This window comes from Chroicocephalus ridibundus, chromosome 4 (genome assembly GCF_963924245.1).
Source record: "Chroicocephalus ridibundus chromosome 4, bChrRid1.1, whole genome shotgun sequence".
Lineage (NCBI taxonomy): Eukaryota > Metazoa > Chordata > Aves > Charadriiformes > Laridae > Chroicocephalus > Chroicocephalus ridibundus.
This window is the reverse complement of record NC_086287.1, coordinates 70,065,748-70,090,415: the sequence shown is the minus strand read 5'-3', so window position 1 is coordinate 70,090,415 and position 24,668 is coordinate 70,065,748. Positions and strand designations below refer to the sequence as shown.

The 24,668-nt window shown below is 59.4% G+C and overlaps 2 protein-coding genes across 2 annotated transcripts; both read right to left on the bottom strand.

Annotated features, from left to right (window-relative positions):
• Nucleotides 1–9,196: 9,196 nt before the first annotated feature.
• On the bottom strand, nucleotides 9,197–13,328 carry PTGER2 (prostaglandin E receptor 2). The gene is made up of 2 exons (XM_063332674.1): nucleotides 12,471–13,328; nucleotides 9,197–9,754 (listed from the first exon to the last, which is right to left on the bottom strand). Exons 1-2 carry the CDS (start codon nucleotides 13,320–13,322, stop codon nucleotides 9,500–9,502), a joined length of 1,107 nt encoding a protein of 368 aa, XP_063188744.1. The 5' UTR covers nucleotides 13,323–13,328; the 3' UTR covers nucleotides 9,197–9,499.
• Nucleotides 13,329–19,973: 6,645 nt separating this feature from the next.
• PTGDR (prostaglandin D2 receptor) lies at nucleotides 19,974–23,972 on the bottom strand. The gene is made up of 2 exons (XM_063332575.1): nucleotides 23,050–23,972; nucleotides 19,974–20,654 (listed from the first exon to the last, which is right to left on the bottom strand). Exons 1-2 carry the CDS (start codon nucleotides 23,863–23,865, stop codon nucleotides 20,472–20,474), a joined length of 999 nt encoding a protein of 332 aa, XP_063188645.1. The 5' UTR covers nucleotides 23,866–23,972; the 3' UTR covers nucleotides 19,974–20,471.
• Between the last annotated feature and the right edge of the window lie 696 nt (nucleotides 23,973–24,668).

The following is a 24,668-nucleotide window of genomic DNA, read 5'->3' as shown; positions in this document are numbered from 1 at the left end:
AAATCTTCATGATTTATTCTAATAATTACAGTGCATTCATCACAATAATAAATAATTAAGAGAATCGAGAGCCTCTTGCGTAGCTATTCGAGAAGCATTTGGCATCGCGGCTGTTTGAAGCTGAGCCCAGTTGCTTTGCGGCACGGCCAAAGCTGGTGCTGGTGGGAAATGCTGGCAGGAAAATAGAATCATGGGACGGTGAGAGTTCAAATGACCTTAAAGATCACCCAGTTCCACCCTCTCCTGCCCTGGGCAGGGACACCTCCCACCAGACCAGGTTGCTCCAAGCCCCGTCCAGCCTGGCCTTGAACACCTCCAGGGATGGGGCAGCCACAGCTTCTCTGGGCAACCTGGGCCAGGGGCTCACCACCCTCACAGCCAAGAATTTCTTCCTCAGATCTCGTCCAAGTCTCCCCTCTTTCAGTTTAAAACCGTTCCCCCTCATCCCATGGCTCCCCTCCCTGATCCAGAGTCCTTCTGGACCAGCTTTCCTGGAGCCCCTTTAGGGACTGGAAGGGGCTGGAAGGTCTCCGCGGAGCCTTCTCTTCTCCAGGCTGAACCCCCCCATCTCTCTCAGCCTGTCCTCACAGCAGAGGGGCTCCAGCCCTCCCAGCATCTCCGGGGCCTCCTATGGCCCTGCTCCAACAGCTCCTTGTCCTTTTTGTGCTGAGGATTCCAAAGCTGGATGCAGAACTGCAGGTGAGGGTCCCAAAAATGCTGTGCCTGGGAGGAAGAACTGGCCCTGATGCCCACAAACAGCTCCTCCAGGGAGGAAAGTACTGAAAAAGCCGCCCTGGGAAGGATACTCAGAGGGAAGGACCTCTCGAGGGAGTAACCATGGGGCTCAAACCACAGGACATCCTGCCCTGAATTTTGTGGTATTCAGTTTTGACCCCTGAAGCCCTCTCAGACTTGCCCAGGGCTCTGCGTTTTGCTGTCCCATGATGTCCCCAACCCCCCTGGCAGCGAGAAGCCTCTGGCTCCCTGAGCGTCTTGCAGGGAGCGCTCAGGTTTCCAGGACGATTTAGCCCGGATTGGGAAGGCAAAAGTCAATGACCGGGTGGCTGATGGCAAAGCACTCCCCGCAGAGAAACCTTCTGAACATGGCAATTCCTGACGGCCAAACAAGCCAGGACAGAGCCTGGAAGCCTTTCCCCTGTTGCCTGTCCCCTGTTCCCTCTCCCCTGTCCCCTTCCCAGTATGAGGAGCTGCAGGAGGTTTGCAGAGGCTTCATGCTCTTTCTTATCCACACCGTGGACGTGGTCCTGCAGCAGAAACGAGGGATGGTGGTGGCCTTGCTGGGGAACAGCCCCAGGAGGTGTTGGGGACAGGGATGACCCTGCTTCCTCCAGGACCACTCTCGCAGGGTGCAAGAGGTTTCCAAAACTGATGACTGACGCCATCACTCCAAGATCCAGAGCAGCTTCCTCCAGCAGCCCCGCGGACCGCTCGGCAGAGCCCCCCAGCCAGGTCGCTGTCTGGACGTGCACCAGTTTGCTGAGGGTAAGTGCCGAAGACTCGTCCTCACGGAGCTGCTACGGGTCGGTCCGGCCTCCCCGGGGCCCTCGGCGAGTCCTCAAGGCTGTAAATGAGCATTTCCCAGCCCCGATTGGAGGAAAAAGGTCTTTAGCAGAGGAAATAGCAGCTGCTCATGACAAATAAATGGTCGCTGGTGTATACATCCACTCGGCATGACAAACTCCATCGCGCTCAATTAGCTGCGTGGCCAAAAAACTCTAGTAGCACGAATGTCCGGGGATAAACACAGGCGAACCAAACAGCCCTGGAATGGCTTCTTGTAAACACAGTTACTTCTCCTTTTAAGTCTGTTCAAAACGCTGTCTGCTTTGATGTCTCACATCTGGCCCAGGCGACACCATCTCCTCCCGCCGCCCCCCCCCCCCCCTCCCTCCCTCCCACCTATAGAGAGATAAAACCTTGTCCCCGGCGTGCCGCCGCAGCGGTGTTGGGGACGTTGGGCTCCCAGTAAATGGCATCCTTAGTGGGTTTTATCCACCCTGGTCCTGCCAAACCATGGCTGTGCTGCTCATTCAGCATCATCTAGGTGGTTTCTAGGGCTGAAATTGCAGTGCAGGTGATGGCAAAGGGAGGAGGTCAGTGAGGACGCTGGTGCTGGAGCAGGTTTGGGGAGGGTGATGGGCTCGACGGGCTCTGGGGGTTTCTCCCAACACCATTTCAGTCCCTCTAGGAAGAGGACGAGGAGGCGGTGGGGAGCATCGATCTGTGAATCGATCCTGCCCCCTCCCCAGCATCCCAGCTGAGCGAAAAGCCGTGCAGAAAAACAAAATAAGGAAGGATTCGCTGGCAAAGCTTGCTGGAGCTGTTTGCATCTGGTGGGTGCTCTTTAGACAGTGGGAAGAGCGAAGCCTGCGGACGCTCGGCACGAGGAACGGCTCTGCCAGCCCTGTGGGAACCTCGCTCTGCGGCTCGGCCGGGCTCCTCTCGGCACGGCACGGTGCCGGCAGCGCGGGGCTGGCTGCGGGGAGGGAAAGCTGAGCTGGAGCAGGGACCTTTCGTCACCGCAAAAGCTGCCAACCCCAACAGGAGCAAAGGCAGGAGCCGGAGGGAGCAGCAGCTTCTGGCTGGCAGAGCCCTGTGCCCTGGGGCAGAGGCCATCCCCAGCCCTGGCTCCCAGGCGGTTTCCCCGTTGTTATTTCCCCTTTTTAGTCCCTTTATTAATTTTGTGGAATGTTGCCAGTCGACGCAGCCTCGCTGGGGGAACGGCCATGGGAGGGATGCAGCTCCCAGCCTGCGAAAAGATGCTCCCAGAGCCCAGAGGGGAAACTGAGGCAGAGAAATGCAGCGTGGTACCAGACTCGTAGGACTGCAGGGTGTTTTTGACCGTGGCAGGGACCTCACTCACAATCTGGCCGCTGAGAGAAACAAGCTTTTGCAGGTGTTTTCTTTCTGGGGGTTCTGCTTTTTTTTTTTTTTTTTTTTTAGAGGGTTTTTATTTCAGCCACAAACTGGCACCTTCTGCAGCTGGGGCGGCTCCGCGGGAACCGCAGCAAAACCAGAGCCCGGCGGGGGGTGGGGGGGGTGGGGGCGGCTGCTCTCAGGACCCAAAACCCTACACAGATTTATGGCCTGACTCGCTCGGAAACCCCGGGGGGGGGGACCTTTGCTCTCCTCCTCGCATGAGCTCAACTCACGAGGCTGTTAACGGGGCCCCAATTTTACCTAATTAATGGGTTTTTGCAGGCGAGGTCGCAGCGTTCGGCACGCGGGGCAGGGTGGCGAGCGATCCATCATGCTGAGCGATGCCTCGTAACTTTTATGGCCTTTTTAAAAGCCAGATGCTTGACATGAGTTTGACACTGTTTAGTCTCTTGTTTTTGAAGATCCAGATCGCTTTGGGAACTGCACCAGCGCTGGCAGATCGGCGGCATTTCCCTGCGGATTTGACGGGTGCGGATGTTTCCACATTTCAGGGAAGTCCGGTGAAAAAAAGCAGCTCGGCATGAGAAACCCTTGAGACTTCCAGGAGCGAACACGTGCCCACCTCGGGCTTTCAAGCAGGGACGCGGTGTGTCCTTTCCAAACCTCTCGCGGTGGCTTTGTCCCCGCGGCAAAGCCCCTGAGCATCGGGACAGCACCGTCCAGCCCTCGCCGCCGGCATCTCCCGCTCGGGGAAAGGCAACGTGTCTCCCAAAAGCGGCAAGCGAGAATACATATTATTGCAATGCCTCGGCTGGATGGTCTTCAGGGAGAGGACTTTCTCCGGGGGCGAGTGCCAGCCCCACCGTGCGCGCGCATCGCCGCAGCAAGCAAACAAACAAGCGGTGGCCTTGGCTCGCTCCCTCGCCCGGCCACGGCAGCTGTATTTTTAGCTCTGCATCCCACTTGGGTTTGTAAAACTTTCCCTCCTTGTGTTTTCAATCAGCCGTGGATCAACCCCGAGCTCTGGCTGGATTTTTCCCAGCCCATCGGTTGTCCCCTCCGTTGGTTTTCCCACAGCAGCACGTCCCGCAGACAGAGGACCCCGGGATGGGGGAGTCTCTGCTCCCTCTGATCCTACCCCTGCACATGTCTTTTGGCTCCAGGATGGCCAGTACGGATGCAGGGCTGCCCTCGGCAACCCAGGCCCCAGCGCCGTCCCCGGCATCCTCCAGCTCATCCCCCAGGATATGCCTCGATCCAGCTGTGGGGAGAAAGGAGGAGCTGTCGGCAGCGGTGGGGGGGGCTGCACCTCCATCCCCGCATTCCCCCTTCGTGCATCGGCTCCCGGAGCTGGAGCCGGGTACCAGGGAGGGACAAAGACCTGGGAGCGTGCTGGAAACCAGAAAATCCCCCAAACAGCCAAAACGGCAGCAATTCAGCCAGTTTTGGGGAAAACTCAGAGGAGACCTTCACTCCCTGCAACGCTGAATCAAAAAGCCAGAATGAAGAAAATTGTTATTATTCATACATTGCAAAAAAAAAAAAAAAAAAAAAGGCTGATCGCCCTTTCCAGGAAGGCTGCTGGTCTACCCCAAACACCATAGGCATAAAATCAGAGGTAAAATACAGCCTGATTTACGCTGCAAGCTCTCCCCTCTGGGAATGCTGTAGGAAAGCGGTAGTTCCCGGTGGTGAAACAGGAACCTGGTGAATCCAGGGAAATGGGAGACTCGGGGCGACCCGAGGAACCCAGAGGAGCTGGAAAGGTTTCGCGTCAGTACATCGGGATGCAGAGATCCGAAACCAGCTGTGAAAGCAGAAGGCAGCTACAGTAAAGCCAAACGCTTCTCCCTCTTTTCCCCGTGCTCCCCCGCCGGGGGGGGAATTGCCGTCAGCTCCGACATCTGACGCCAAGGTAAGCCCTGGCACAGCTTCAGAACCGGTTTGGGAGCCCAGCCGTACCATCTTCCCTGAAGTCACTTCCTCGCTTAATTTATTTAATCCAGTTTAATAGCTCTCGCGCCGCAAGCCCTCCTGGAGCCCGGGGAGATGGGCTCGCTGCCCGTCCTCTGCCCGGAAATGTGGCTGCCTCTGCAGGGCAGCCGCCCCCCACCTGCCTCCCCCAGTCTTCCCGGGGCTCTGCTTTCCTTCCAGCCTCCCGGAGGAGCGGACCAGCAATCCCAGAGGTGCCAGCAATCCCCAGCTCTGGAGGGATGCCGGGGTTGGGACGCAGCGCCGCACTCAGCACATCATGTCACCCACCTTGGCGGGGTGTCCCCAAATGTTGCCCAAGCTTGGTGACTCCCATGAATGGGGCCACGGGGCTTCCGGGGTTCCCGGCGGAGCTGCAGGCAAGTAAATGGGGCTCAGCCAGGAGGTCAAAGGGGCCAAAAAAATGAGGGTTCACTCCTCGCTGACAGCACACAGATGATAGAATCATAGAATCACAGAGTAGTTTGGGTGGGAAGGGACCTTTAAAGGCCACCTAGTCCAACCCCCTGCCATGAGCAGGGACAACTTCAATGAGATCAGGTTGCTCAGAGCCCCGTCCAGCCTGACCTGGGATGTTCCCAGGGACGGGGCATCTCCCACCTCCCTGGGCAACCTGGGCCAGTGTCTCACCACCCTCGGCATAAAAAAATTTCTCCCTTATATCTAGTCTGAGTGTTCCCTCTTTTAGTTTAAAGCCATCCCCCCTCATCCTATTGCAACAGGCCCTGCTAAATAATTTCTCCCCATCTTTCCAAGCAAGGCTAGAAAAGGAGCCAACAGGAGGGAAACTCCCCTCCTTTTTTTCCCTACTCTGCAAAAATGCCCATTTCCCCCACAAAAATGCTGCATCGTGCTGCCATCATTTCCCATCCAAACCGTGTCCCACTGCCCGGACCCTTTGTGGTTTTAATTTTTAAGGGAGACAGGCCAGGAGGAGTGGCAGATGGTGACCTGCCTGCTGCCGTGGGGGACAACTCGGAGCCACCACCCTGGGCTACTCCGGCTGGCTGGGGATGGTCCCCATCCCCCGTGTCCCGCAGCTCCCCTCTCCCTTCAGCATCTGCGGAAAGTCCGGCTCCGTTTTTAAGAGGTCTGGCGGGCAGCTGATGCCATCCCTTGTCCCCAAGGGGTGGCTTCTCCCTTGCTGCTCTTCGGCAGCTTCGTTTCCAGATGGAAGGGCAGACGTAAGGACCTGCCCTGGCGCTTTCTTGCACCGGTGGGTTTCCGGCTCTGCTCCGCTGTATGGAAATAAAAAATCATTAAGGGCCGGCGCAGACAACGAAATGACACTTTGGCATCTTGCGTTTAAGCCGAGCAGACGTCGATTGAGCTGAAGAGAGGCAAATTAATTTGGCTTCCGTAATGGCTCCTGCGTGACGCTAATAAAAGCAGTGTTTTGTGCAGGCTCATGGCTCGGGATGCGGAGAGATTCATGGCCCTTGTTGGCTTTGCAGAGCTCTAATTAAGTTGCTTTTCTCATCGGAAAGAAGGAGCAGGAGGGCTGATTGGGCTTTTTTTTTATTTTTTTTATTTTCTGGGCTTAGAGGCAGCAGCGACTGGGGTAATCCCTGGCCAGCAGCCCCCGCAAGGAGGGGCTGAGACCGTGTCCCACCCCAAGGAGGGGACGTAGAGCGGTCCCCAAGCAGAGCTGTATCCTGCAGCATCTCCAGGAGGGGTACCCACCTCTGCGGGATGCATCAGGCAAAGGGATGTGGGTCTCGGGGTGCAGCGGGGGGGGAGCTCCTTGCAGGCACCGAGCCTCTCCCAGCCTCACATCCCTTTCTCTTTTATATTTTTGCATTCAATTTCAGCCAAACCGTTTCCCCCTACCCCGCTTGCCAGGATTGCCGTCCCTTATCGGGGACAGGCTCGCAATGAGAGCGACTCCGCCGCAGCGTTACCCTGCGAAAAGCAGATCCCAGCGGGATGGACGCTGGGACATTGTCTCCCCAGCCCCGCGTTTCCTGATGAGGAGCCATAAACCTCCCAAAAAAACAAGCAGCCGGCAATTAGCGGTCAGCAGCCGAGCTGGCGGGACGGCGGGAGCAGATCCTCGGAGCGAGAGCCAGCGGGAGCATCCCGCCTTTGGGTTGTCCCCTGTGCTGCCATGGATGGCCCAAGGTCCCTTTCCCACCGCTGTCACGCGCCTCGGCAGGCTGTTCCCTGCGGGATGTGACACACACCCTGCCCCCCCCCCCCCCGCCATTTCCAACGTGATGGGGTTTTTTTTTTGATCTTTTCTTTCCATCTTTTGCACGCTGGGCAGCTTTTCCCTCCGGCTTAGGAGAGGATTAGGCGACCGGTCCCGAAATTCCAGCGGGAACACCCAAGTCACGACCACCCAGCCAAATAAAGCGCACGGACCCACGGCCCTTCCCGAGGCTTTTGGCTCTTTTTCAAGCCAGGCACCCGCTGGGACACGACGGTGGGCACGAGCCCCCGAACCCACAAAGTGGGGACAGAGGTGTGTGCGGGGGGGACTAATTGGGGAGGGGGCGACCCGTCACCTCCGAGCGGCAACTTGAGAGTCTGCCAAACCGGGACACCCAGGAGGCGGCGACAGGGATAACGGCTCCGAGTTACGCGACAGCGTGGGGAGCGCCCCAGCTGCAGCGTGTCCCCCCCGTGCAAGGCACATCTATAACCCCCACCCCCAAAACCCACCCTCTGAACTCCCACCCACCCCCCTCCTTCAGCCGCAGGGTGCTGCCAGAATCCCGCCGGCAGGGCTTGAGCAATAGCAGCCCATGCCTGACATCTGCCCACACGCACATTTCGGAGGCCAGTAAACTTCCTGTGGATGTTGGCTGCCTGACAGAAGTGTCATAAATTCTGCCTTTTTTTAGGGTGGGTATTTTTTTTTTTTTAATTTTTTTTTTTCCAAATTCTATTTTATTTTGACAACAGGTAGGAGCTTGGCCTGCCTCGCCCTGGCTTCGGGATATACGAGTTCTAGGGAAGAGCTCAGAGAAGAGGGTATTTTGGTAGCTCGGGGGCCAGGTGAAATGTCATCATACATCTATAAAACGCAGCCTGTTTTCACTTTTTAGGCACGCGTTTGCCCTCCCAGCCTCCCCTCCTGCCCTCTCCCCCCACAATCCCAAGGTTTCGTCCCACGGATGCTCCAGGCAGGTGACACATTTCCTCTGGGAGCCAGATCTACCCTGAGGTGCGCCTTCACCACAAACCCACGCACAATTCCGCAGGCTCCTTTGAGAGACCTTTATTGTTTAAATAATAATTTATTTTTTTCTTTTACATCACCTCAACTAACGAACCGCAGAAAAGCTCCAAACCTCGCCACCTTGGGGCTTTCCGAGTGGGAGCTGCAGCTCCCAAATGGACGACGAGACACCCCACTAAGACACCACGTTTGTTGGATGCTGCTCAAACGGGAGCCACAATTCCACACCCCGCCCCCCCCCCCAAACACCCCACCGGCCCCCAGCAACCCCTAATGGCAGCGATGGCCTTGGGGACAAACCCAGCTCCCCCGGGGGGGCCAGATGCTCCTGTCCCCAGTGGGGACCAGCCCGGAGCCCCGAAGAGCAACAGGCATCCCACGAAACAAAACAGCAGCGCTGAAGGATGCTGCCGGACGGGGTGGGATTGATCACCTGGACGTTTCTGCACTTGGGTTTCTTTGGTTTTGTTGGGTTTGGGATTTTTTGTTTGTTTGTTTGTTTTTTTCAAATAAAACCTGCTCCTGAGCCGGTTTGTCCCAAAGCCCATCGGCAGCATCGCCCTGGACATGAATAAAGTACATGGCTGTGACCCAAACCTCTCGTTCCTTGGTCAGGCTCGTTATTCCTCTTGTTGGCTCCTGCACAAACCATGGGACAAAGAAAATTCCAAAAAGGGCGCTCAGCTGCCATCACAGCCCAAAAGAAGTGCCACAATTTGGCTTTTTTTTCTGCCTCGGTGCCCCTCGGACAAGCTGGGCTGGCACCCGCCGGAGCCTAAAAATCTCTGGGGGCAGGGGACAGACAGACAGACAGACACATGCACACAGACCTACACCTGATAAAGTGCATTTCTTTAGGCAGCCAGCCTCCCAAACGAAGGGGAATATTTGGGGATACACTGCTCCCTTCCTCGATCTTTATGGACCCTGGGGGCAGAGATGGGTGCTTGCACGGTGGCCACCCAGCCCCATCTCCAGGACCTGTCTCCTACCTGCACGGTGCCTTCAGCCCGAAAGGGGACCTGGCTGGGAGCTCTGTTCCCCGACATCCCCCCCACACACCCCGGGCAGTAGTGTTATAGCAAAGCCCCCCCCACGCCTCACCCCCCGACCCTCCCGCAGCGTGGCCGAACGCAGCCTGTACCCTTTGCCGGGTGGGAGCAGCCCCGTCTAAAGGCGACAGCGGTATCCAGGTACTCATCAGCCCTTCTGATCTTGTCCCATCGTATTTTGTTGCCCTGTGAGAGACCGCGCTGGCTTTCCAGGGGCTTCCCAGACACGCAGTGACACCTGGCCAGGCCACCCGTACCTGGCCCAGCCTGCAGCAGATACGTCTCTTGATGGGCCACAAGGCAGAGCTTCCTTAACATCTGCCAGGACTGTGCTTCACCTGGCAGATGTCTCCTGGGATGGTTGATGGATCTACTGCCCACAGGGGTCCAGCCGGGCTGCCGGTTTTGTCTTTGCCGGGGACGGAGTCCGCCTGTCCTGGCTCACGGGGGTCACCTGGCAGCACAGCACAGAGCGCATGAACCGCAGGACTGGCGGCCGCAGGATGGCAAAGACCCAAGGGTCGACGATGGAATTAATAGACAGAAACCTCAGGGCCAGGAGGTCCCAGTTGTCGGTGTTGTCAGTGTCCTCTTTGCCACTGAACTTGTTCACGTAGGCGCGGATCTGCAAAACACGATGGGGAGAAATAATGTCGGGTCTGGGCTTCCAGGAGCTGGTCCCCGGGCAGCTTCTTGGGGAGATTTGTGCTGTCAGAGAATCATGGAATGGTTTGGGACCTTAAAGATCATCTAGTTGCAACCCCCTGCCCTGGCAGGGACACCTCCCACCAGACCAGGCTGCTCCAAGCCCCATCCAGCCTGGCCTTGAACACCTCCAGGGATGGGGCAGCCACAGCTTCTCTGGGCAACCTGGGCCAGGGGCTCACCACCCTCACAGCCAAGGATTTCTTCCTCAGATCTCCTCTAAATCTTCCCTCTTTGAGTTTGAAGCCATTCCCCCTTGTCCTATGGCTCCCCTCCCTGATCCAGAGTCCCTCCCCAGCTTTCCTGGAGCCCCTTTAGGGACTGGAAGGGGCTGGAATGTCTCCGCGGAGCCTTCCCTTTTCCAGGCTGAACCCCCCCAGCTCTCTCAGCCTGTCCTCACAGCAGAGGGGCTCCAGCCCTCCCAGCATCTCCGGGGCCTCCTATGGCCCCGCTCCAACAGCTCCATGTCCTTCCTAAGGAGCACACACTCTGTCTCTTCTCTGTCACAGAGCACTTTTTGCCTCCACCGGTTCAAATGAACTTCTTGCTAACGAAAGCCAGACCCGCGCTCTGCTCTCAGCCGGCGACGAGGCTTCGTTTAGCCCTAAGGCAACGAAGGCAGCTCGAGGGAGCCGTGGGTCTCACCTTGTAAACTACATGGGACAAATAAACGTACGAGACGGAGAGGATGCGGGTGGCTGGACCGCTCCGGTCCTTCCTGCAACGTGCCGACTCATAGATGCTTACGGGGCTTCCTGGAAGGGTGACTCAGCACTCCTTACTCACATGGGGCGAATCGCCACCCCCTCGCTTCGGGGGAGAGGGGACAGGAGCTGGGGGCGCAGGAGGCGTGAGCATCCCTCCTCCAGCTGGGATCTGTTGGGTACCACCCAGGGATGCTGCATCCCCGGGCACCAGGTGGCCAAGGTGCAGCCGGTACCGGAGGGTTGTCCCAGGCTCGGGGCTTTTTTGGGAAGGATTTCGCTGGGTTGGTGTGCCCGGGCTGCTCCTCAGAGGGTGGCTGCCGTGGGCAGCCCCAGCCAGAAGAGAAAGTGTCACACCAAGGAGGCACCGGCAAGCGCGCAGCAGGCTGGGTTTGAGACGCTGCCAAAACGCAGCCCAACACATGGGAGCTGGGCGACGGGAAAAGAAAAGCCGGCTGTGCTTCTGGATAAGGCTATATCTGCCGTCACAGGGCCCACGGGATCCCCACCAGCAGCACTTTCCCATCCCATCTGCCCCCTCCCAGACCCGCGGGGCCCTGCCCACATGTCCCCACCAAGGGGTAATGACCACAGCGCTCAAACCTGAGCTTTTTCAGGACATGGGCAGAGCCGCCCATCATGTGTGGGCCCATTGACGGGAGCTGAACCATCTCTCAGGATGCCGCGTCTGGCTCTCGGGATGCTCGCAAGCACCCGGACATTACTGCTTTGTCCTTTCTCCATCTTAAAGCCCAGGCAGCCTGGCTCGGCTGCAGCCTGTGGTTATTTTCTTTTCTCTTGGGAAAAGAAAGGGAGCACGGAGGGAAGGTAACGTCTATTTAACACCGTGAGCACAAAATTAGCGCTGGCTGCGCTCCCAACCTTGGTGGGGCTCGCTTCTAATGGGAAGAAAATGACCTCCCACGGTGGCGGGCTCACGTACACGGGCAGGGGACACGAGTGGCTCGAGGTGCTCCGGACTCCGCGATGCTGCTGGTGTAATATGGCTTGGATGGATGAAAAGCGACCTTTTGGCAGGGAGAGCCTGGGGCAGAGTCAGGGGTCTTGCTCTCTCCCCTTCCTCGCTTGGCTGCCGTGTTTTGACCCCGTATTTCTGCTGGAAGCAGACCCAGGGGCACGGGATGTGGGTGTGACCCTTGGGATGAGGGATGCTGTGGCCCATGTGTTGGATTTCTGTTGCCAGCAACCCCCCATCCCCGTGCTGCACCCCAGTGTTGTTGCAGAGGAATGGAGACCTCCGTCTAACGGTGAGGTGGGTGCTGCCTGCCCTCTCCAGCTCCACCCTTCCCCTTCACCACAGAAATCTGGGATAACTCTGCCTGCCCAGCGCAGATACCTGCTGTCTCCGGCCCAGCCTAGTGGCACCTCCTTCATCCCCATCTTTGCATGTCTAATTTATTGCCCTGCCTCCTCTCACACCTCCATGATGATGGCCTGGCTCCTGGGAACCACTGCAACTGCACTGCAGTCCAGGGGACCCCTACCCCAGACCCTGCCTGGGCCACGCCACCCGACTTCACAGCCTCTGCGGGATGGGAGGGCGCCTCTGCTCCTGCCGCCCCGTCCTCCTGCCACCCCGTCCTCCTCCTCCTGCTGCCCCATCTTCCCGCCACCCCATCTTCCTGCCACCCTGTCCTTCTGCCACCCTCTCCTCCTGCCGTCCTGTCCTCCTGCCACCCCATCCTCCTACTGCCCCATCCTCCTGCCGGCACTTGGGATACAGGGGGTGATTTTCCCAGTTCCCCACAGCAGGATGTGTAAATTGGCCAGTTTGTGGCAGACCCGGGGTCTCCTGAGCTTCAGGAGGAGCTAAGCTTTGACCTCAGCCCTTGAGGTTTGGGCAGTGGAGTTGGGGGGGAGCCTCATAAAGGGAGGGAGAAGAACCCCCAGGGGAGAGGCGGTCGCACTCACCGTGAACGGCAGGGAGCAGATGACAAAGGTGATGGTCATGATGGAGAGGAGAAGGAGATGGTCAATCTCCTCGGCCATGGAGAACATGCGCCGGCCGCAGCCGCCAGCCGCCCGGGGCTGCTCGAGCGTGGCCAGCCGTCGGGTCTTCTGCCCGCGGTGGTGCATGCGGGCCAGGTTGGCAATGACGCTGAGGTTGCAGAGGAGCACGGAGAGGATGAGGAAGAGGAGGAGGGTGGCATAGAGCAGCGAGAAGGTGACGTCCAACCCAGACACCTCCCTTCCGCCGTTCCGCTGGAGGTAGTCCAGGTGCATCTGGATGAAGCACCAGGTGCCGGGGCAATACTGCACGTACCGCCCGAAGCCCACCAGCGGCAAGGAGCAGAAGGCCGCGGAGAAGGTGTAGATGGCAGGCAGGGCAACCAAGCCCGTGCGGGGGCTGAGAAAGCGCTCGTAGAAGTAGGGCTGCCCCAGGGCCAGGCATCGCTCCAGCGCCATGGCGAAGAGGATAAGCATGGTGGCGAGGCCGAAGAAGCTCATGGCGAAGCCGAAGTAGAGGCAGATGTGTCCTCCTTGGGCCAGGGCCGTCAGGGTGCGGTTGCGGTGGTAGGAAGCCAAGACGAAGGGGCTGACGGAGCAGGTGCCCAGCAGGTCGGTGACCACCAGGGCCAGCACCAGGACGTGGAAGAGGGAAGGCGGGCGGGCTCGGGGTCCGCGGCGGCAGCGCAACAGTAGCCCCAGGGCCAGGAGGTTGCCCAGGAGGCCAGCGGAGAACATGAGGGCGCTGACCAGGGGCCCGGCCCCGGCCGGCAGCCTCCCGCCGTGCTCGCACCGCCCCGGGCCCGTCCCGTTCATCCCGCCGCCGCGGCACGACTGCGCCGCCGCCACCGCCCCGCCGGCACCGCCCTCCCCCCCCGTTCCCACCCCCCCACCCCGCCCCGCCCGCAGCCCCCGAGCCCGCCCCCAACCGCCCCGGGGCCCCCGGGCCGCCGCCCCCGGCACCGAGCACGGACGGCGCCGGGGCTGCTGCGGGAGAACCGACGCCGGGCTAGCAACGGTGTCGGGACGGGAGCCCCGCGCACCGCCAGCCCCCGGACTGGAGGAGAGTCCCGGTACGGGCACCGGAGCCCCGGGGCGGCTCCGGGAGCCCCGAGTCCTGGCGAGCCCCGGTGCCGGCCCCGGAGTCCCCAGGCACGGCGAGTGCCGGTGCCAGGACGGGAGCCCCGAGGCATGGCGAGTCCCGGTGCCGGGCCGGGAGTCCCGGTGCCGATCCGGGAGCGCCGGTGCCGATCCGGGACTCCCCTCAATGGCCAGCCCCCGGCCAGTCCGAGAGTCCGGGTGAGGCTTCGGGAGCCCCGAGTCCTGGGCAATTCCCGGTGCCGGGCCGGGAGCCACTCACACGGCCAGCCCCGATGCTGGGCCGGGAGCGCTGGTGCTGATCCAGAAGCCCCCTCAGTGGCCAGCCCCCAGCCAGTCCGAGAGCCCCGGTACAACTTTGGGACCCCCGAGTACTGCCGAATGCCGGTGGTGGTCCGCGAGTCCCGGCATTGCTGAGGAAGAACCAATGCCGGGCTAGCAACGGTGTCGGAACAGAAGCCCTGCACACGGCCAGTCCCCAATCCGTCCGAGAGTCCTGGTACTGGACCGGGACCCCTGGTGTGGCTCCGGGAGCCCCTCGGCACAGCTAACCCCAATACCGATCCGGGAGACTCTCGCATGGTGAGTTCCCATCCCAGTCCGTGAGCCCCTCGCACGGCCAGCCCCGGTGCTGCTCCAGGAGCCCCAAGGCACGGCGGGTCCCGGTGCCAATCCGGGAGCTCTCGATAGCCAGCCCCTGGCCAGTCCGAGAGTCCCCATGAGGCTTCGGGAGCCCTGAGTCCTGGCAAGTCCTGGTGCCAGTCCAGGAGTCCTGGTGCAGCTCCGGGAGCCCCGAGGCAGAGCCAGCCCTGGTGCTGATCCGGGAGTCCCAGTATCGGCCTGGGAGTCCTGGTGCTGCTCCGTGAGCCCCGAGGCCATTCTGGGATCCCTGAGAGGGACAGCAAGAGCCAGTACCAATCCATGACTCCCCGACTCGTGGTGGTACGCGGTGTCGGTCTGGGAGCACTGAGTTCACGTCAAGCCGTGATGCCGGTGCTGCTCTGGGACCCTCAGTGCTGGTCCAAGGACCCCAAGGTGTGATGAGCCCCGGTGCCATCTCGGGCTACCGGTGAGCTGCAGCTGAGCCCAAGCTATGCAGGTGGGTCCCCCATGGCCCCAGAGGCACCCAGAGCCCCCTGAGAACACCCTGCCCCATGGCCAGCCCCACACAATGTCCCCATTGACCTCCTATATGTCATCGGAGGTCCCCATGGGGGTGCAGCCGGTGTCTGGTCATGAGTGGGGTGTGAGGGCGACATGGGAGGGAACCCCTCTTCCCACTGCAAGCCTGGCTGAGCGTGGTTCATCTGCCCCAAATACCAGCTCCAGGAAAGCTGCTTCTGCTGAGGCTTTGTGCTTGGCAGATCGTAGAATGGTTTGGTTGGGAAGGGACCTTTAAAGGCCATCTAGTCCAACCCCCTGCCATGAGCAGGGACATCTTCAACTAGACCAGGTTACTCAGAGCCCCGTCCAACCTGGCCTGGAATGTTTCCAGGGATGGGGCATCTCCCACCTCCCTGGGCAACCTGGGCCAGTGTTTCACCACAGATGGCACAGGAAGCTCTCGCTGTTGCGTAGCATTTCCCTGGTCGTGACCCTGATCCTCTCCCCACTTTTGCTGAAAGCAAACCCTTGACCTCCAAGCTGGGATCCGGCTCCACAGGGGAACAGGCAGGGCTCCGGTGCACCCCTTCATCCATAGTCTAATGGAAAACTGTCCTCACAAAGTGCTCTGGTCCCCCCAAACCCCGGTGAGTCGACGCAGCATTGATCGACCCCAGCATGGACATGGCAGGTTGCTGCCACAAGCGCGTCTTGGCTGTTATTTTTAAAACCTTGCTTTTGCTTTTGCAACAGGAAATTTCACAAAGGAAATACGGTACATGGCAAACTCCAGGGCCGGGCAAGCTGCGGTTTGTGACAGCACCTCCGTTTCTGATGGGCTGCTCCTATTCATCGCTTTGGTTTCGTTCGTCGCGCAGCTTGAAGTCTTCTTCACCGCGGGGGGGAGGACTCGCAGCCCCAGCCCTTCCCTTACCCGTGGTCAAAGCAGTGGGTGTGACAGAAGGGAAGGTGTTTTAGCCGGTTTCCGGACTAACACTCCACCCAGGTGGGCTGGAAAAACACCCCTCCCAGGACCTCTTTTAACCTCCCTCACAGCCCTGCAGACCTGAGCCAGCAGAGCACCGAAGCACGTGGAACCCATCCGATGGTGGGAACAATCCTGTTGGCTTCCCAAGGGCTCGATGGGACCTCACCACATTCATCCTTCTGTGGCATCCACAGAAATCAGGTTAAAAAATGGAGTTGAGGCTAAATCCTATCCTGGTCCATCCAAGCAGCTTACGGAGGCTGCGGTCTGCTCATCTGGAGACCTTTTCCGAGCAGAAGGCACCCCATAGGGTGGTTGCTCCAAGGCTTTTCCCAGCCTCCCACTCCTTTCTGGTGTCTCATGTCACCGCTCAGGAAGGGGTTTTGGCATCTCCTGGAGCTCATTTTCCTGGCAGCTAATGGAGCCTTAAATACCCATTTGGGGCTTCAGGCTTCTCAACCGACAGTCGCCTCTGATGGGATATTTTTGCAATAATAGGAAAATTGATGGGCTTTTTTCTTGTTTTTTCTCCCCCTTCTGAGCTCAAAACCAGGGAACGTGCCACAATCTGTCTGTTTCTTGGGAAGTGTTTGTTGTCTTCCTTTTGCTTCCATGTTTATCTCGGGTGTCTTGCCTCTAACAAGGACCATATGTCCTCCCGAGGGTCACTGGCATTGTTTTCCTTAAGAGAAGATTTGTTGGCCCACTTGGAGAAAAAAAACAACTCTCTGGGCTCGTAGGAAAGTTGCATGAATTTCATAGAAACCCTGCAGCCAAGAGGACTCAACCGCCTGGATTTTGTTGCCTACGGCTGGGGTGGGCGCCGGGATCCCGGTGGCTTTTCAAGGCCAGCTTCGTCACCGCGGGCAGGGAGAAGACCATCCCTCCTGTGTGTGGAGGGATGGACCGGACCGCATGGATGGATTTCAACTCTTTTAAACGAAAAACTTGCGTTTAGCAAAGCCAGACATCATTTTTCTTCCAAAGCCTTCTCATCCTCATCCCTTATCTCGTGCACTGGTGCTGCCAGCGGCCTCGCTTACCCCCCTCAAAAAAAGCAGGGCTGAGCACCGACGTGGCGGGTTCATGTTCCGGCGCCTTGGTTCGCTGTCCTGTGCGAGCACCTGGGCGCAGGGGTTAAAAATAAAATCAAGCCGCTGGTTGTGTCTTCCAGCCCCGCAGGCCCTGGCTGGAGTGCCTGGCAGCCCCGGCGTTGCTGCCTGCCCAGGCACGCGCCTTCCTGCTTCCAGAATGGCTGAAAAATGCAGGCAGACAATAAAAAAAAAAAAAAAAAAAAAATTAAAAAAAAAAAAAAGAGCTCTCTGCAAGAACTAAACAATTTGCCGGGAAATGAGCTTGTGCGAAGTCGTGCCTGGATTTCACGAGTTGAAAAAAAAAAAAAAAAACCCCCAAAAAAACCAAAACCAAAAAAAAAAACCAAAAAGCCCTGACCACACTCGATGTCCAGCAAAGGAGCAGGATGCGGGTTTGGGTGATGCCGGTGACACCGGTGACAGCGTGAGCATGGGACCAGCAGTGCCGGAGGGCACGGCACAGCAGCTCCGGAAAGAGCATCCTTGGTGCGAGGCGAGCGGCGGCTCTTTAGTGCCTCCATTAAGCATTAGGTCCGTCCCTTTGGGGCTGGCTGGCACAGGAGCAATCCGGCACCAAGGGGCCAGCAGTGAATGACGGAGCAGTGCCGGGAGCCTGGGAGGAGGATGCGATCGTGGCGGGGCCGGGGGGGGGGACTCACACAGCAGCTTGCACCACCTCCAGCATCTTGCCTGAGAGCCCTGAGCCTCTGGGCTTTGTTGAGTCCTGTTTAGCCACATTTACAGCTCAATGGCGTGTTGCAGGGATTTTTTTTTAATTTACATTTTTATTTTATTTTTTATTTTCTCCTTTCCTTTCCTTTCCTTTCCTTTCCTTTCCTTTCCTTTCCTTTCCTTTCTTTCCTTTCCTTTCCTTTCCTTTCCTTTCCTTTCCTTTCCTTTCCTTTCCTTTCCTTTCCTTTCCTTCCCTTCCCTTCCCTTCCCTTCCCTTCCCTTCCCTTCCCTTCCCTTCCCTTCCCTTCCCTTCCCTTCCCTTCCCTTCCCTTCCTTCCCTTTTTATTTTTCTTTTCTCTTTCCTTTCTTTCTTTTCTTTTCTTTTCTTTTCTTTTCTTTTCTTTTCTTTTCTTTCTTTTCTTTCTTTCTTTCTTTTCCTTTTCTTTTCTTTTCTTTTTCTTTCTTTTCTTTTCTTTTCTTTTTCTTTTCTTTTTAATTTTATTTCCCTTTCTATTTATTTTCTCTTTTATTTCCGCTTTTTTTCCAACCCCACTAACAGCAAAGGGCTCTGAGCTTGATGTAACTCCCTCAACCCAAACCCTACGCGCCTGGGCATTAAGAAGTGGGTTGGGTGCCCGCGGAGGGGGCAACTCGGGATGGATTGTGGCAGCCCCCTCCTCGCAGTGGCCATGCCCAGGGCGCTGGGGCCCAGCTCGGAGGCCAGCCCTGGCTGGGGACGTGCTGCCATCTCTGGAGAGGATGGCGATACGGCAGTGCTGGGCCCCAGAAAGACGCCGAGGAGTGATTTATCTGCCTGGCTTTCAGCCCAAGAACAAAACCTCCCGGGCTGCAGCCGGAGCTGGGCTCGCCCAGAGGCAACGGTGGCCGGCTGGAGACTCCAAGTCCTGTTCCCAGAGCAGGTAGGACACCAGTAAGGGCAGAACGCTGATTAAAAGCACCACCAGAAGCCAGACGAGCACGTCAAGGTCGCCGGAACATGCAACTGGGACGATGCAGGGACCGGGGAGTCACCCTGGCAGCCCGCAAGCCCTCGCCGCGCTCCATAATTTTTTTCCCTCTCATGGATGGGTCGGACACCGTGGTGTGCGCATCATCTTGGGCTTGGATCGGAGTCTGTAGTCACGCACCTTAATAAAAAAACCTGTTTGGTTGGTTGTTTTTTTTTTAATTTAATTGCTGCTTTCCAGGAGCACGGTATCCTGGGCTCTAAAGTCACATCTGGTGGGGCAGGGACCTCTCCTGGGAGGCTCTCCAGGAGCGAATCCTCACTGGGGTCATGGTCTGTCCCAGTCCGGGCACGCACCGAGCGCCATGGCTCACATTGCTCCACAATCCCAGCCTGGCCGTGCCTGGTCCTCCGTCCCGAGCGGCGCATGGATCCAGAGGGTGGAGGAGATGTCAGGCCAAGGAGAACAACAGCAAGATTTTGCAGAGCCGTTATCTCACCTGGCCCTTCATCTTGCCGCGGCGAAACAGGTCCGGTGAAAGCCAGAGCGCAGGCTCGGTGCTGTTGACTCTGCGGTCCCACGTGAGCCATCTCCAAGTCAGTAACACACCGGTAACATGAAACCGATCCACGGACCAACCCTCATTTCATTTCTTTCTCCTTAGAAAACCCCGATAAGAGGCACTGAGAGCTTGCAGGTCCCCAAATACATCCTCAAATCCAGGACTGTCCTTTTCTCCAGCCAGGAGAGCCCTGGCCGGTCAAACAGCCAGAGCCCCAACCCAACCGGGTCACCTCCAAAAGCCCCCAAGATAGATTTGCGTGGGTTTCTTCCTTCAAAAAGAGAATCCATTTGACACCAAGAGTAAATATCACGTGAGAACTGGCAGGAACACGACTACACCTTGCAACCGAGGGGGAGAAGTATTTGCCCTGTCTCCTCCAAGGACACTAAGCAGATGGGGACTTTGGTCATCGTAATTTTTTTTGGCCTAAATGGTCACTTGAGGCAGATACCAAATCCAGTTAATACGTGTGGTCGAGGGGAAATGGATCTTTCATTAAAATGTATCGCTTGCTTGCGTGCTTGCACCCGTGAGGTTAGACCTCCCGGCCTCTGTATTCTCTCAATTACTGCTCTTAATTAGGGCTGGGGATCATCATAAATACCGAATTAAAATAATTACAGCAGGACAGGTAGCCGTCTGAGTAACACAAATGCAACATTAGCGCTTGGACGAATCAATTTTTTTGAGTGAAGTGCAAGCCAGGGCGGAGAAACCACAGCCCTGCTCGGGGGATACGGGGTTAGGGGGTGGGGGTCCCAGGGAGGGATGATGGGGGTCCCGGGGAGGGATGATGGGGGTCCTCGGATGGGACCCCTGTCTACCCTCTGGCTCCTCGGCGCAGCCGTGAGCTGCTGCTCGATTTTCTGTGCCTCCACATCCCCAAATACTCCTTCACACCCCCCCTCACCCAGGCTGGGGACACCCCAAACCAGCCCCAGATCAACCCCCCCCCCATCGGCGTGGAACGGGATCACGGACAGGACGAGGCGATGGAGCAGGGCTACCGAACCACTTTTATTTGACGGGGACACCGCACCCCTGTGTCCTCCCTGCGCGTCCCTGCTGCCCTGAAGCCACACGCCAAACCCTTCCTGCTCTCCTGGAGCCGGGGGCTCCCCAACCCCTCCACAAAGTGCTGCTGCTCGGAAATATTCACAGGTATCCGGGAGCCCCCACCCCCCACCCCGGTTCCTCTCCGGGGCGAAACGCAGCCTGGGGAGGGGGCAGAAACACTTGACGTCCCCATCGGACGCCGTCCCCATCGGACGCCGTCCCCACCTGCAACAGCCCCGTGCTGCCCCGGGATGCTCCGGGATGGGGGCGCGGGGCCGAAAGCTCGCTCGCTCCTCATCCTCACCAGCAGCCGCCGGCTTCTGCAAGACCCACGCGCTCAGGGAAAGCCGAGCTGCGGGGTGTCTGTCCTGCGCCAGCCCAGGGGACAGAACTGCTTGTCCCCCCCTGGGCCGGGTCCTTTTAAGGTGGCTTTCCGGAATGCAGCCTCCGGCAAACCCTGCGGACGAACATGCGGAAGAAGGAGGTACGGAAGATGATGAAGACCCAGGGGTCGACAATGGAGTTGACAGAGAGAAACCGCAGGGCGCTGAGGTCGGCGTTCTCGTTGAAATCGGCGGCGAAGGCCCCCATGTACACTCGAATCTGTCAAAAAACCAAAGAAATAGGGAAAAATGAAGGAACATCTCACTACAGGGGGTAAAGCTGAGAGCCAAAAAGATTCCCGTGGGGGCAGCAAAAGAGGTTTTGACCCCTCGATACCCTTATGCATCGAATCAGCGCGTGTTGTGGGTGGCAGAGCCTGAAACTGGGAGCTGGGGCTGGGTCATGGAGGGTGGTGGCACGGGGGGCACCGTGTCCCCGTCAGGGCCAGGAGGTCAGAGCTGAAAGTTTGGTCCCAGGGACTGGGAGTTTGGTGGAATAAAGGGAGGATCCGGGCTGGGGCACCCCACTTGCGTTGCCCCCCCCGCACGGTGATGGGTATCAGAGCAGGCATCTGTTGGATAACTCATCTGGATCGCAGCCATATGGTGGCCATTGATGGCTTCAAGGTCCTTCCTCCACCTCCAGGTCCAGCCTGGAGCCCTGCTCGTTGGAAGACCACAGGGCTTTCACTGGGATTATTGTAAAACCAGTATAGTCCCAGTCATGCAGGGGCTGCTGGCGGCTGGTGCGTCACGATACGGCTCCAGAGAGTGACAGAGGGGACAGGGAGGTGGAAGTTGTCACCTAGGGTTGTAGCACCACCCTCACCCCCACCCTGATTTTGGGATACCCCTCCCCCCCAGCCCCGCTGCGGCACCAGCTCTGCTCAGAGCAGGTTACAGCAAGGTGGTGCTGCAGGATCCGGCCGTGGGACATGGGACACCATGAGCGGGGGGTGGGGGGGCAACAAGGGTTCTGCCATGCTAGGGGTCTCCCACCCCCACCCCACCAGTGGGACCCCCATCCCTATGGAGGATTTTAGGCAGGATTTCTGCCAGGTTGGGAAATCCAGTGGGGTTCAAAGGGATCTAGATCTGCCCAGCGCCTCCGGGATGGTGGGGCCGGGGCGGCGGGGTGGGAATGGGAGGGTTCTTGAAGGATCTAACATAATGAACCAACCTGCCGCGGAATAGATGCTGGGGGGGCAGGGGGGAGCAGTTGTTTCAAGGGGCTAAAGCAATGAACTGACAATCCCCCACACACACACCCCTCCAAAACCTCTGGAGCATCCCCAGCGGAACAGGGTGGTGATGATGGGGGGGGGTGTGTTATTCCAATGGGGTTAAAACAATGACCAGACCCCTGGGGTGGGGTGGGGAACACTCAGAGGGGGCCAAAGTAATTACCCGACCCCCCCAACACCTCTGGGACAGAGTGGTGGTGGTGGGGGTTATTCCATGAGGGTTAAAGCAATGAATTAACCCCTGGGGATGGGATGGTGCTGGTGGTGGGTATTCTTGGGGGGGAGCAACGCAATGACCCGACCGCCCTGGGACAGGGTGGTGGTGGTGGTGATGGGGGGGGGGCGGGGGTATTCCGAGGAGGTTTATGCAATGAACCAAGCCCCGGGACAGGGTGGTGGTGGGGGGTTATTCCAGCGGGGTTAAAGCAATGAATTAACCACCCAACTCCCCCTCCCGTAAATCCTGCGAGAGGGTGGTGCTGCTGGGGGTTATTCCCTGGGGGTTAAAGCAACGACCAGACCCCTGGGACAGGGTGGGGGACATTTGGGGCGGGGGGGGGGGGGGCCGGCAAAGTAATTACCTAACCCCCCCCCCGCCCCGACACCTCTGGGACAGAGCGGTGGCGAGGGGGGGTTATTCCACAGGGGTTAAAGCAATAAATTAACCCCTGGGGATGTGGTGCTGGTGGTATTTAGAGGGGGGCAACTTCCCAGGATGGGGGGCGGGGGGGGGGAATATTCCAAGGGCGTTAAAGCAGTAACCTGACCCCTCGGGGAGGGGGCTGTGGTGGTGCTTTATTTCGAGGGGACTAAAGCACCCCCGCGACACCTCCGGGAGTGAGGGATGGTGCCAGGGTTTATTCGAAGCGGCCAAAGCAACAACCTGACCCCCCCCCGGGACTGAGAGATGGTGGCAGAGGCGGGGGGTGTTTAGGGAACAACCTGACCCCTGTGGACAGGCTGGGGGAGTATTCAGAGGGGGGCAAAGTATTGCCCTAAGCCCCCAGGAGCAGGTGGTGGTGCCAAGGTTTATTCCAAAGGGTAAAAACAACAACCTGACACCCCCCCCCCGCTGAGTGGTGCTGATGGGGGGGGCTATTCCAAGGGGCTTTAGGCAACAACCTGACCCCCATGGATGGGGTGAGGGACTATTCAGAGGGGGCCAAAGCACCAATCCAACCTCCTTGGGAGGACGTGGAGGTGAGGAAGGATTATTTTCCAGAGGGGTTAATGCAATTACTGCCCCCCCCGGGGATGGGGTGGTGGGTATTTGGGGGGTAGTGAGGGGGCAAAGCAACCACCCGAGCTCCCAGGGGCAGGGGGCGGTGCGGGGGGGCTGTTCCAGGGGAGGAGGGCGGTGGGGTTACTCACGATGAGCGGCAAGGAGCAGATGGTGAAGAGGACGGTCATGAGCCCCAGCAGGATGAGGTGGTCGAGCTCCTCCATGCGCGGGGCGGCGGCGGCGGGGGGGCCGCGGCGGGGCTGTCGCCTCGCCATGCTGTAGAGGTGCCGCATGCTGCTCACATTGCAGGCGCCGATGGCCAACACCAAGAGGCCCATCAGGCTGGCGTAGAGGACGGGGAAGCCGAGCTGGCGCGGCCCGCCGCCGGCCATGCGGATGAAGCACCACGTGCCGGGGCAGTACTGCATGGGCACCCCAAAACCCAGCAGCGGCAGGGCGCAGAAAAGGGCGCAGAGCCCCGCCGCCGCCGGCCCCAACGTGGCACCCAGCCGCCGGGTGAGATGCCGCCGGTAGAAGTAGGGATGCCCCAGGGAGAGCCAACACTCCAGCGCCATGGCCAGCAGCAGCAGGGTGGGGGCCAGCCCGAAGAAGGCCATGAGGAAGGCGAAGAGCTGGCAGAGGACACCGGGCTCGCCGTCGGTGCGTCCACCCGGTCCCAGCTCGCTGAGGCTGCGGTTGTAGGCGTAGGCGGCCAGCACGATGGGGCTGAGCAGGCACTTGCCCAGCAGGTCGGTGACCGCCAGCCCGCTCACCAGCACGTAGAAAGCGGAGACCCTCGGCGGGCGACCACCGGGGGACCGGGATCGCCGCCGGTGCTGGCCCAGCAGCAACAACGCCAACACGTTGCCCAACAGCCCGGCGGCGAACAACACCGAGCCGGGCACCGCCGACTGCCCGCTCTCGATGTACCGGCTGCTACGGCACCGGTAACCCTCCGGCTCCATCGGGATAAACCCCCCCCGCCACGCTCCGCAACGGGATGCACCGCACCGGGCTGGGATGTCCCGCAACCGGGCTGCGCCGCGGCTGCCGGTGGCGACTGGCCCGGCGGGGCGGGTGGCCCCCGCCGGCGGAGGGAGGAGGGAAGGAGGGCAGGAGGGAGGGGAGAGGCGGTGCGGTACCGCCGGGAACGGCCCCCGGGGCGGCCCCTTCCCGCCGCCCGGCCCTCCCCGGGCCGCCGGAGCGCTGGGGGAGCGGGGGGGGGACGACACCCGGCGGTCTCCCGGGAGACCCGCGGCTGCGGGACGGTGGGAGAAACCGGGAGGAGGGATGGGAAGGGGGTCGGGGCTGAGTGCCGGGGGGGGTTACGGGTCCCTGGGGGGGGGGGTTACAGGGCCGGGAGCTGGAGCCGAACCCCCTGGGGGGGTTGCAGGTAAGGGGTTAGGGCTGAGTGTCTTGAAGGGGGGGGCTGGTACAGGGACAAGGACTGAGTCCCTGGGGGGGTTATGGGTAAGGAGGAGCACAGCTGAGTTCTTCTCGGGGGGGTGTTATGGGGTAGAGGACATGGTGTGGGTAAGGGAGGGGGCATGGCTGAGACCCTGGAGGGGGCGTTCCAGGGCAGGGAGCTGGAGCCAAGCCCCTTGGGGGGGTTGTAGATAAGGGGTCAGGGCTGAGTGTCTTGGCAGGGGGGGTACAGGGACAGGGGCTGAGTCTCTGGGGGGCTTACGGGTGAGGGGGGCGCAACTGAGTTCTTCAGCGGGGGGGGAGTTATGGGGTAGAGGACAGGGTATGGGTCGGGGGGGCACAG

Excerpts from the sequence above, each read along its gene's own strand:
- PTGER2 (XM_063332674.1), bottom strand. The coding sequence starts at position 13,322 with ATGAACGGGACGGGCCCGGGGCGGTGCGAGCACGGCGGGAGGCTGCCG. Across the intron at positions 9,755-12,470 it reads TCTGCTCCCTGCCGTTCACG|ATCCGCGCCTACGTGAACAA; the intron begins GTGAGTGCGACC and ends CGTGTTTTGCAG.
- PTGDR (XM_063332575.1), bottom strand. The coding sequence starts at position 23,865 with ATGGAGCCGGAGGGTTACCGGTGCCGTAGCAGCCGGTACATCGAGAGC. Across the intron at positions 20,655-23,049 it reads TCTGCTCCTTGCCGCTCATC|ATTCGAGTGTACATGGGGGC; the intron begins GTGAGTAACCCC and ends GTTTTTTGACAG.